This window comes from Rhagoletis pomonella, unplaced genomic scaffold, assembly GCF_013731165.1.
Source record: "Rhagoletis pomonella isolate Grant_MI unplaced genomic scaffold, Rhpom_1.0 Rhpom_scaffold_00478, whole genome shotgun sequence".
In the NCBI taxonomy this organism is placed as follows: Eukaryota; Metazoa; Arthropoda; class Insecta; order Diptera; family Tephritidae; genus Rhagoletis; species Rhagoletis pomonella.
Window position 1 is genome coordinate 18,045 of NW_023459032.1, and position 13,300 is coordinate 31,344.

At 35.0% G+C, this 13,300-nt stretch overlaps 1 protein-coding gene across 1 annotated transcript in view; it reads left to right on the forward strand.

The window, feature by feature from the left end:
* Window positions 1-13,300, forward strand: part of LOC118750977 (proteoglycan Cow-like) — a 67,993-nt gene that overhangs the window by 16,595 nt on the left and 38,098 nt on the right. Inside the window, exons 3-5 of the mRNA XM_036485734.1 lie at window positions 441-519; window positions 6,344-6,446; window positions 8,425-8,643. Of these exons, the coding sequence (XP_036341627.1) occupies window positions 441-519; window positions 6,344-6,446; window positions 8,425-8,643 (401 nt within the window). The remainder of the gene's footprint in view (window positions 1-440; window positions 520-6,343; window positions 6,447-8,424; window positions 8,644-13,300) is intronic.

Genomic DNA, 13,300 nt, shown 5'->3' on the forward strand with positions numbered 1-13,300 from the left:
AGATGAAGATGAAGATGAAGATGAAGATGAAGATGAAGATGAAGATGGGGATGACCTCAAAATAGCAGATCTTATTTTCTAACGCGTTAATTCTATGGGAAAATTTAACGCAGCATGCGGCACCTAGAATTATGGTAGAGAGGGGAGATTCTTAGAACTTCTTACCATTTTTAGCATCATTTCAATATCTATAATAAATAACTCAGCTGCCATTGAGAATGTAATCAAGTTTTTCGCCATATTTAATTTAAGATCAAGGTACCACAAATTTATCGACGTTTTACACTTTCAACCATATTTTTATCATTAAGGTTTTTCTTTGCTCGCGTGCGTTAAATCACTCGAGTACACATGTGTAATTGAAATTTTATCATTACGTACATATGTATGTATGCACTTTACATACATACGTTTTAATTTTCCTCCTTTTTGCCTGTTTCTTACAGATAAATAAAAACTCGCAAGTACAATCGAAGAGCATCAACGGCGAACGCAAGCGCTGGATCCACGATCCCACAAGTGAGTATACAAACATACATATATATGTACCAAACGTATATGTATTTATATATTTTTTAAGTCATAAAAATGTGCACATGTGTATAAAAAGGTTATATAAATCTGTATGTTTACTACCCTGCAGCAAAATTTAAAAACATTCTGGCAAAGCATTAGTTCCACACTACAAATTGCGCAGAACCGCCTAGAAACTATTGCAAGACGGATGCAAAAGGAGTAGGTTGAAAATAGCGTTTTGGTAGTGCATCCTTAAACATTGTTGTTGGTAAATTTAAATTGTTGCACAGTGCTTGGAAATTTAAGAAATAAGTAATTTGATGAAAACGAAATGAAATTAAATATGAGCCGGCGGAGCCTACCTACACATATTTTTTGTGAGTAATATGTAAAAGAAGGGTCTTTAAATAGCAAACACGGCCCTTTACTGAACAATTTGTTGCACTTGCTTGTAATGCTGCCAATTAAAGTAAAAGCAAACTAAAAGGGCGTGACTCGGGCTATTATTTTAAGCTGTGCTTCAATTTTGTGTGCAATGTCAGTTAGGCTACGCAGGCTGTCAAGTTCGCATATCGATGGCTGAGTGGAAGATTGACCTATCGAAATGCCCCATCTTAGAAAATTTTTCAACAACGCTCTATTTTAGAATTTGATTGAAAAACGCCCTATCTAAGAATTTGGTTAAAAAATGCCCTATCTCAACTGCCGATTCCTAAACGCCCCATTTCAGCACATTTTTAATGTATTTTCATTTGAGATAAAATTTCTGTAAACTTCTGAATAGGGCTTTCAAATTCTGAAGTAGGGCATTCTAGAAAAGTTTTCTGAAATTGGTCGTTTTCGAACTGGTTGGCGAGATAGGTCCATCTTCCACTCAGCCATCGGAATGTGTTTTTTCTCACAGAAAAATTTCTATCCCAAATCTGTCCCAGAGGTATACAGTTCAGAACGAGTTCAAAAATTCTACAGAGGAGATCAACTGTGACCTGCTAGGACTTCGCTAACATAAAAATGACAATATAAATATTTGATTTGAGAGAAATGAAGAACCAGTATCGTCTCGGTTCAAGCTAGCTCGGCGCGAGTTCAGAATAAGTTTGCTTTGCTGCAGGGTGGCGAGTGTATGTGTTGTGTGCTGTTCGTGCATTCTTTGTTTTTGGCTGCAGTAATCATATATGTTTTTTATGCGCGCACAAACGCAGCCATAAAGCCAGCAGGTGACCGCGATTTATTGCACGCGCTTTTATTTCATTCCCAACATATTAAGTGTCGGAGAGGAAGATGAGCTTGAAAAATGCACATCCTCTGTGCTGTGTGTGTGAGCGCGTATGTGATATGTACGTAAAAAGATATGGCGGATTAAAAAAATATTAAAGAGTGTTGTTTAAACGATGTTTACTTGAATATATTATTTTAATTAAATTAACGCGAGCAACGGAGTGAGATAGTACTATAGTGTAAATATTTCATGAGTTTTTAAAGACACAATGAAAGTTGGCATTTTTTTACTGATGATTTGCCAGTTCGACTGTGCGTTAATTTTCATTCATTTAACGAAACGGGTAGTTAACGTGAAAGTTGCAAAACTAGGATTTGCTAGAAATTATTCTTAGTTTTTTTTTTTTCAAAAGCAACCTGTAACCTCTAAAGCGACTTTGGCCGAGTCTAAAAAAGCATGCCAGTCCTTTCTCTTCTATGCCAACTGACGCCAATTGCAAAATCCAAGTGAATCCAAGTCCTGCTCCACCTGGTGTTTCCAATGCAGAGGATGCCTCCCTCTTTCTCTCTGTTAAAAGCATCGGCATCCGCGCACTGTGGTTCGGATCACAAATCTAGCTGGACGAAACTATTTAAACAAATACTCGTTGATGGATCTTTACACCACTTCTTACCTTACGAATCTGAAGTCACTTATCAAAAATTCAAAATGCCGGATCCAATATGGCGGACGAAAAAAAAAAAAAAATCGGTAGATTTCTGTGAAACTGGGTATCTGGGGGTTTTCTGGGTCGCTGATTACATATCTAAAGTCATTTACCAAAAATTCAAAATGCCGGATCCAATATGGCGGACGAAAATTAAAAAAAAATCGGTAGATTTCTATGTAACTGGGTTTCTGGGGGTTTTCTGGGTTGCTGATTACGAATCTAAAGTCATTTACTTAATTTACTTTATTTACTTCGAAACGAGCATTTTCATCAGATATTTCTTTCAATTTACTAATCACATAATCACGGAAACCTTGTTGTCTTTTAGAAGTTTCAGCAACACTTCTCCAAATGTCAAACAACTCACTTCTTAAGATTTTATTTACCATGAAATTTAAGATCACAGCAAGAAACACAAATAAATTTCAGAAAAAATTGTATAACAGCGCTTAAAGATTTGCATGCCTGTTGTGTAATTTTTTAATTTCAGAAAGGAGAAAATTCGCGAGTTACTATTTTTTTTTTTAACTCTAACATAACCAAAGTTTTTATAACTCCAAGTATTTTTCTGTTTTAACATACAACCCCTACCCCCCTCTCTCCCGTGGATCCACCACTGATCTTATATTTATATTCAGATACATTCCTGTTAATAATTACTTTTGAATTTTGAGATTTGACATACCGTCACTAAAATGTAAATATCTAAGCCAATTGGTTAGACTTGGTTGTCGAACTTACCCTCTGCATTTGCGAAGATGTAAAGAATAATATGCAAGTGGTTTTATAACGGCCTTCGGCGGCCTTTACTTTTCCTACTCTTTAATTTATTTTTTTTAATTAATCAAAACGACGATTTTTCAGAATAAATTTGCTTATACCAATGTGGACATAAATTACGTTATGACCTCTGAATCTATAGCGAAATTAATGTAATTTTTTGTTTATAAAGTCAATTTGCAATTATGCAAATATCTGTGAGTGCAATTAGCAATCTTTTAAGTTAAATTTCAGCTTTTAAAATAGAGTTCTCAAATAGGCGGCGATGACTTACCTTTTTTTGTTTGTTTTCATATGTTAATGCTTTAATAAATGCAATTTCTATTTGAATGTATTCCAAGTACCATTAGGTATTTTAAAAACAAAAAAAATTTTGACTTTCGTCCAGCTAGATCTGCTATCCGAACCACTGTGCCGCGTTGAATACTTTCAGAGCTGTAGCGTTGCTGTCCATTTGAGCGGCATTACCTACCCAGCGTAGCCGCCGGATTTTAATTCGCTGCACTATGTCTATATCGTTATAAAGCTCCTACAGCTCATAGTTAAGTCGTCTGCGATATTTGCTATTGTCAAAATCTTACGTAAAATTTTCATCTCGATTACTCCAAGGGCCGCCTCATCGGATGTTGTCACTGTTAGGTTTAGTTTAGAATCATATCGTCGTTTAAAGTACAAATTAAAATTATAAATTATTTTCTAGAGATTAAAATTACTCTTATTTCAAAATGGCACTCTTTTTTATAAAGCATATTGGGTTCCCCCATTTTCAATTTCAAAAATCTAATATCGGATTCTAAATCAGCGACTTCCAAAACCCCCAAAGACACCAAATCAATTTGGTTACTTCTCAGCTTTTGGCCAGCAAATAGTAGTCGCCAGACCATAGTGCACTGTAGGGACACGTAAACTTAATTTTGGGTCGTAGATAATGGAACTATGTGTGTATATACACTTTTTTTCCAAGATCGGATAATTTTCTCAAGATATCTTCATTTCAGGCTTGCATTCCAAATGACGAAAAAATTTAAACTTTAACATGAGAAATTTTTATCATAAACCATTACCAATATGTATCAGGGATGTGGCGAACATTTGCATTCGCATTCGTTATGCGAATGATTCGCATCATCTTACGTATTCGCATTCGACATTCGCATTCGCATCAAATGATACGAATGTTTTGCGAATGCCAATGTGTACATGGGCAGAGAGTCCACTCTAACATTGTTGAAGTGGCTCTAACAGCCCGATTATGTGTACTTGTGATAAATAAAAAAATGTATAATTTGTAAATTTTTTATTATTTATTATTTATCAAGAATTGTAATTCTAGCACAGAAATGTTTATGTCATTCTTAACAATCGCATTCGCATTCCGATTCACAAATATGACATTCGAAACATCCCTAGTATGCATGAATACGGCCATGTACGATATGGCGTATGAGTAACATTAATTCCTGCTCCTATTTCATACAAAAAATTATTGCACATTTTAAATTGACCATTCACCATCGATTTTTGTCGTTAGTAGCAAAAGAACAGGCTTTAATAAAAATCCGAAAAATTACAAAAGACTTTTGTTTTGATCTTTTCTTTGTTAGAGTTTGAATTTCTTTCTTATAAATATCTTGAGAAAATGGCCTAATCTGGAGAAACGGTAAACATGTCCATAATCTACGACGGTGTTTTTTGTATAGTTTCGAAACTTGAGATTTTCGGTGCAGCGTATTTCTCTTAGTTCTAAATCAATTTAAGTCACCTTAAGTTAAACAAAAAGAAACAAAATTTAGCGAGGTTTCAAGTACTTTTTCTAGGCGTGGAGGATAACGCTGCCGTGATTTGTCACTAGCCCGTCCTTTGAGCGTTAGTGAATTTATAATTAGTGAGCAGCTTATCCAGTGATTTCCATCAGTTTATGATAGTATAAGAAAGACAGCTATTGAACATATATTGCCAATGCACCAAGTGAGGTTTGAGATACTTTTTCTCGCCTTAAAGAGTTTTACGGGCTTGGAGGTCATATGTATTTATTTCAATTGGCTGACATATATTTTTATGAAGACCGACAAATATATATATTTTTTTTCAGTGTTTGGTCCAGTCGACTTTGTGGAGTCACGCATATTTTTTGCTTGTTTGCCAATTAGTAGTGGATTTTGAAAGCGAGCACCTCAACAAAACTACACAGACATACATATTTTTTTCTAAAGTTCGTACTAAAATATTTGGGTCGCGATGAACATAAATAGATTAATCATTCCCGATCTACGTTACTATAAACGCAGATTGAGTTAATGCAATCCTGGCTATACTATTTTTTCAAGTGCATTTAGCTTTCATTTCGATGCTGATAGTTGCAGGGTGTGCCACCATTTGACTAACGCCATCAGATATTGAACATATCTAACGAATTTTTTTGTCCCCAATATCAACTGAAATACATATATACATACATATATGCACATGTACACACATTTGCAATTTCATTTTCCGTACAATAAAGTTCAAAACCATTCGCGCAATAATGGCACTACAGCATTTTTTACTGGTTGGCGTTGGCTTGCAGGGCAAAATCGTGGAGAAATTGTTGCGTGTACCTGTTGTTGCGTTTACTGTTCCATCAATGACTTTGTTTGTGTAAATATGTATGTATTTCCATATGTATCTATGAAATTGTGTGCAGTCGAGAGGATGCCTATTGTGTAAAACTAAGTACATACATACATACGCACGGTACATAAAAAAAAGAGCGCACCGTTAAAGGCGCTTGGCAGCGTTGAAAAAAAGGATTCATTTGTTTGAGACAAAAAAATTAAATTACTAAAGTTATTTGTAGTGAGTCACGTAAAAGGTAAGCTAAAAAAATTTGTAATTGTCGAGAAGAGAAGACAGACTGCAATAAAAAATGCTCGTTTCGTTGATTAAACTCCATTTGGATGCAACTTACTTTGTTTGTATGAATGTATTTGCATGTACGAGAATGTCTAGGCGTATGCGATGTGCTTCTATGCATTTAGCCTAAGTGTGCTTAAATGTAATTAAAACATAATTGCTTAATCCCTGAGACTATTATTTACTTATTAATTACTTTTTCTGTAACTCTTATTTACCGCCAGGTGACCTTTGTCGGCCGTTAAATTGCAAAAAACGTGAAATTTGCCTGTTGGAGGATGAGTACAGCGCAGTGTGCGTTTCGAAGCGTGACTTACACAAGAATCGGTGAGTTTATTTAGTACAAAAATTAAGTAAAAAATAAATACACAAAATTACAAAGAACAAATACAGAAGGTGTAACGGTAAAATCGCATTTACTTACATGGATATATGTACATGCGTAATTTATGCGGTTATTTTTTTTTTTTAATCAGTTTACCAGCCAAGTGTGTACAACCACAATTTTATTCTTAATTTTAATTTATTGAAAAATTCTGTAATCCATCGGTTTTTGAACCGATTTTTCTTTCTAAACTATCGCTGAAAAAATGCTTTACTTTTAGTTTTTGTATGTGAAAAATTAACTCATACCGTACTTAGCATTATTATTTTTTAAATAAAAACAAAAAAATTGAAGCTAAGCATTCGGTATTTATTATTTTGAGCAAGAAATATCGATAAGTTTGTCTTAATACGCGAAGAAATTGTTTGTCCAGGACATAAGGTCTGCACTGTTCGCTCGATTGTCAATAAAGGTATCTCAAATAAAAGCGTTATTTTTTCAAGAAGAGTTGCCACCTTTTGAACAATTAAATTCCAATCATTTAATAATCAGTACCATTATAACTGCACCGTTCGGTCGATTGTCCAAAGTGAGGTGTCAAATAAAAGGTGTCAATAATAAGGTTTACTTTTTTGAAAAGAGTTGCCACCTTTTAAAAAATTCAAATTAAATAAAAAAAATCAATTATTACAAAATAGGTATCAATCGGAACTTGCTTTAAAAAGCTTTATTTCTTATCTTAACCATAGGAGATTGCCACCTGTTTAAAAAATCTAATTCATTTTAAATTAAGGGAGTTAGGCCGAACGAAAGGGGTTTCAGAAGGAGTCCGATCAGACCTTTTCCTGAGCCCGCCTTTAGACGAGAATGAAGAAAGCATATAGTGGACTTAGACAGAGTTGAGTAAGCTGCTAAAACAAAAAAAAAAAACAAAAAAAAAAACAGTGACGTTCGATTTTATTTTTATTTTTTTAGCAATTTTCTGCAGTGGAAAAATATTTCGAATTACTAGATTCTGACACATAAGTAAACTAGGTGAAAACCCGATTTATTCGATTGAAAAAATCCGATTTACTCAGCATTCGAAAAATCAAAATTTCAAAAAACAGCCTAGAAATAAAAAAAGTGCTTGAAATCGGTTTGGAAAAACCGACTCAATCACCCTAATTGATGCATACGTATGTATGTATCTAGATTAGACTGCATCACTCCCAATACAAAAAAAAAAATAAAAATCGGTACTGTTTTTCTATTGAAATTATAAAATCTATTTTATTTTAATCTGTTTTGTCTTCTGAGCGAACTTTTTACAAAAAGTTATTTATGAAACTATTTTTATTCATAAAAAAACTCCATTTTCGGAGGTATTTTCAAATTGGTCCAGTTCGCTTAAATCTTAATATTTTTCCGAAATATTTTGGTGGGACGTCTTAAAATACAATAAATTTTGTAGTCCCGGCGGAAAAACCGCCACTATTTTTGGTGATGCAGTCTAATGTGGATGTGTACATATGTATGTATATACATACACATATATTTATAAATTTATTTGTAAAGCCGTGCACACAACTCAATTAAAAAAGATCTGCCTACTTTACCGCAAACCCTCCGGCAAGCTATCCTTTTAATAACCCAATTGGCCACCTCACTCACTATTATAAAATCAACTTGAACGCCCAACTTTTTACAACCCCTTGCCAATCCAATATTACACTTCAGTCACACACAAGTGGCTGCTCTTGCATAAAAAGTTGAATTACTCCTTTTTAACTCACCTTTATCCATCCTGAAGATGTCTAAAAGTCCCCTACACCATTAATCTCCCACACACACTCTGCCAATACACCGCCCGGCCCGCTGTTGGTGACCATTAGCCAACCATTCTATCCTCCTCTGGACGGCTCTAAGCTGTCCTGTACTGTTGTGATGTCGTTGCACTAATTATTTTTATCTGCTTTATCTTTCGTCACCGATCTGTAGTGATGAAATAATCACGAAAGCCAAGTACTTGGAAGAGGAGGCGGCTAAGCGACGCGCAAACAAGGACATCACCAACCACAACAATAACAACAATAACGACAATGACAATGATGATGAGGATGCAAAGAATTTTAGCTCCGATGAGGATTCCCGTGAGGACGATGTCTTTTATGAGAACAACAACACAGCCGGCGATAAGGACGACGACGAGGATGAAGAGTGAGTCCTATACACATGTATATGTACATCATATATGTAATAGAAAGCATAGACGAATGAAATTAGTGGAAATTATCTATAAATGACTGGGTTGGCCGCCATAGGATTAAAAATAAGATTTTTCACATTTCATTAATTAACGTCAATTTTGAATGGTTGGAATGGCTTAATCTTCGTTTAAGCTGGCCGCCTTAATGCACACTACAGCTGTGCGCTGAGAAAGTCAGAAGTGAAATGTGTGTGAATTGATGGCACGTGTCGGTCGCACATTTTTAGGTGGGTGGGGGCGACTCCCGCATTGTTCGTTCGTTAGTGTGAATGAGTTTATATGAGCATCATCGGCAGCAGTAAATACTAAATGTGTTTGAAAGTCTGGAAGGGTAAGTGATTTTGGTTTCGATAGCACACATGTACATATGTATGTATACATATATGTGCAAATGCATAGGTGCGTGAGTGTATTAAAGAACGCTTGTGGCCTATTTTCAATTGGAAATGAATGGTTTGCCTGCTTTTCAACTTTTTTGTTGTATGGTCTCATGGCTGCGGTGGATGGCCTTAATAATAGCTTGACTCTGTGTTGTCTGCTATTCAGTTATTCTGTGAAAAAGGTTAATAGACTTTAAAAACAGGTCACCTATGAAATAATGTTGTTAAGTTGCAAAAGATAGCTGTTTTGTATGCACAAAAGTACAAATGAGATTAAGCGCCGCTATTGATTTTTGGGTGGCTTTTGGTTTGAACTTCTGCTTAATGAAAATAAACTACGGGTAGGTAATACATATCGCACATCCTCTTCAAAAGAGGCATAACTCAAAAATCAAATCTGAAAATCTAACTGCTTTTGTATAGTACAAATTCAGCGCAGTTAATATGAAAACAGGTAAATCAGTAGTTTTCTAGCTAGAGAATATATTGGTGCATTAATTGGAAATAAAGCCTACGGATTGATTTAAGCAAAATAACCGATTAATTTGTTTAATGGTTCCTCTCAAAATAAACCCGTTTTAAATATGTATTTGGATTAAATTAAAAAAAATTTAAGAAACTTTAGTTGATTAATTAATTAATTAATTAGATTTCTTAGAAAGATTTTGGAGTATCCACTTTTGTAGCTCATTCAATTGTAGTATAATAAAGTGCTAGGACTTACCATTGAACATACGTGACGATTTTTATATATAAAGAAAATGGGCGTATCCTTCAACAACAAAAAAATTAAATTAAATTACCAAAAATCAACCGTAGGTCATAGCTACTGAGTAAAAATTTGTGAAGTGGGCCACCATTTTTGCGAGGGTCGAGCTTTTTTTGTGCAATTATGTGTATATGCTTCACAACGATAAAAGAAAAATACAAGTTTCACAATTTTGCGAGATTCGAATTATTTCGGAAGTTATAGCTATTAAAATTTTTCGAATTTGTTTAGATTTTAATTGTTTTCTCGCGATAGGTATTAAACATATTTTAAACAGTTGAGAATGATGGTGTTTTCTTCCCATTTTTATTTTTTATTTTTTATATGGCCATAATTTTTTTTTATAAAAGTTATTAATTTTCTTTTTAATATTACTGCCATTTCAATGGCTTTAAAATCACGTTTTGGGTTAATATTGTTGTACGTTCTGTTAGTAATTATTTGCAAAAAAAGAAAAAATTTCCTGCATTGCATCGAGACGAAAGTTATTCACGCTTTTCCCTTGTCGCCCATTTTTTTTTTTTGGTATATTTTGTATGTACCTTTGAGTTGATTGTCATTTCTGCGGCTATCCTCATAGCGAAAACCTCCGCTTGAAATGTGCTGCGCTGTTCAGGTAACCTTGGCGTTCAGTTTCCGGCAGTATACTCCGGCACCAACTCCCGTTACCATTACAGAGCCATCCGTGAAAATGTTTAGGTATATACAGCGAGTTTTCATTCCTTGCTCCATGCTTCCTCTACAATCGTTTTGCGAAACCTTCGTTCCCAATTAATTCCTGCATATTCTATGGTTAACAAAATTTGGACGTCGAGCAAAACTCGATTAGCAGTGAAAACAATTCAGATTATTCTTTATAACTAAGCCGGAATTACTTCGCCAAATCATGAAACAAAAAAGAAGGTAGTTTCAATAAACAACTTTTTGATTGAAAAGCAGATTTTTTACAATTGCTCATATATTTGGGATTATGTATGAAATAGTTTTATTAACATTTACCTTTTAAATTAAAATCTTATCTTAAAAATGTTTAAATTTTTTACATTAAATACATATGATAACCACTTCGCAAAGACTATTTTTAGATTAGTAAAATTTTAGTGAACATATCGCACACCTAAATCTAAAGTGCGATCAACTCAAAAAAAAAAAAAAAAAAATGTTGGGCGATTTTTTTGCATAAATCAATTCATAGGACTTACATCCAATGGAAATATTTTTTCATCATGATTAATACATTAACTAGAAAACTACCGTTATACCTGTTTTTGTATTAATTGCGTTGAATCTGTACGATCCACAAGCAGTTAAATTTCCCTATCTGAATTTTGAGTTAGCTCACTTTAGTAGGTCAAGGTATGCGATATATCGTCACTAAACACGAATAAAAGCGCGCTAGTTTAGTTTGTTGGCGAAAAAAAGGAACATAAAAAAATATTTTACAGAAAAAGCCGCTTAAGAAAAACTAGATTTATACCTGGCGAAGGTCTGTCACTCCAACATCATTCCCCAAAACCTCTTTAGGGAATTTACATACTGTTACACTCGCAAACATAGTTAACCGCGCCGTCAAATATTTTTTTAGCGCGTCTTCCTTCGTTGTCAATGTCATTTGATTATTTCACAACTTAGCTAGTCAGAGGGTCACGTTCTGCGTTATTGTGAAGTGATAAAAATAACACTTTCACATCGCAATAAGTGCCTTTTCTTTAACCTTTCATTTCATTTCACGATAGCGCAGAACGGGAATTGAACCTCAGTAGGCCTGGGTAACCGCGCAAATTTTTTGGCGCTGACACACCAACTCCAGCGCCACTGTCGGAATCAGCACAGTGTGTTGGCGCAATTGCGCCTCTTCAGGCTAAAGCTCATTTCCTTTATTGCTGCACGCTTCACCAAAGTGAATTAATACAAGGTGATATCGGTTGAGAAAAAACTCAAGTATACCCAAGTTCACAACCCAAAAATACAACAAACCCATCATTTGCACATTCAGAAGGACCGCGACGAATTCTAGCTGTGCTGCACATTTTACAAGAGACATTTCTGTTTCGGGTGTTCTTTGCGACACCCGTCGTTGTCAGTGTTCCGGTGTTGAACTAAGGTGAATTAATACAAGGTGGTATCGGTTGGGCAAAAACAAGCCAAGTTCAAAACCCAAAAATACAACAAGGACATAATTTTCACATTCAGAAGGACCGCGGCTAATTTTAGCAACAATACCTTGTAAAAATTCGCCTTGTGCTGCACATTTTACAAGTGACACTTCGCTTTTGTGTGTTCTTTGCTGGTTCTTTGCGCCGCCCGGTGTTGTTAGTGTTCCGGTGTTGCTGGCGCCATTGCGTCACAGAGTTGTGAAAATCGGTATCGGCGCCAGTAACTCAGCTCTCGGTATCAGCGCAATGGCGCGGCATCGCACTGTGTTACCCACGGCTAAACCTCAGGACTATTACAGATTTCTATAACGAAGATGCTCGTTTGTTATATACACATTTCGGTGTGAATTTAATATACATATATTTAGGTGCCATATATTTAAGTGTCGTATGTCGTAAAGTTTGAACGATGTCACAAACTGCTTAATTGTCAGGTAGTTATTATGGCGACGAATAAGTGGCAATGGAACTAACTTATTTTTGGCATCATGCGCCAAATTGCTTAAAGGGCCAAAACAAAACAACAGCGGCAAATAGAGATATTTTGAAATGAAAGGCGAAGTCGATTCAAAAGATGATCAGTTTGTTCTTTTTTTGTTGATTTTCATTGAATAAAATTGATACTGCGAAACTACTTTAACTACTTTTTTTTCAAATCTGTTTACGGTTGTTTAATTGTTTGAATTTGTATACTACTTTTGTCCGAAAACAGATAGCTAGTAGGATTTGGTATACCTAAATAACTAGCTTACGTAGAATATCTCTGACATTTCAGATCCTCAGTTATAATAAAAAATATCCTAAATGCTCAATATTACTTCTACAGTTGCACCAAAGAAAATTGCTTTGTGACCTTGAAGGCACTTTACATGGTCAATCGAAAAAGGCACCAAACAAATGCCAACAACCCTAATAGTACAATTCTAAAATATTTTTTAGCTTTCACCGCTGCACCAGAATAGTGTTTTTCATTTCAGGAATGGAATGTAGGCAAGCATGTACGTTTTGTTGATTCTATTTTCATTTCACCAAACACGCGTGCATAGGTTCACTTATTGTTTTGCAACATACATATACAGATGTATCCTTACGCTAGCGTGTGCAAATGTACGTATGTACATATGTATGTACATATGTTTGTGCTTCTTTCGACATGCTCTCGAACCTTATCGTCTGACCTAAACCCAAATTGCGTCCAAACACGCGATTACACTGTTGACCTGCTGTTCTTTATTTTTTGTTTTGTAGAGATCCCATGAGCCGTGGCCGAGTTGCTGCTGAACATAGGCAATAACAACAAAAA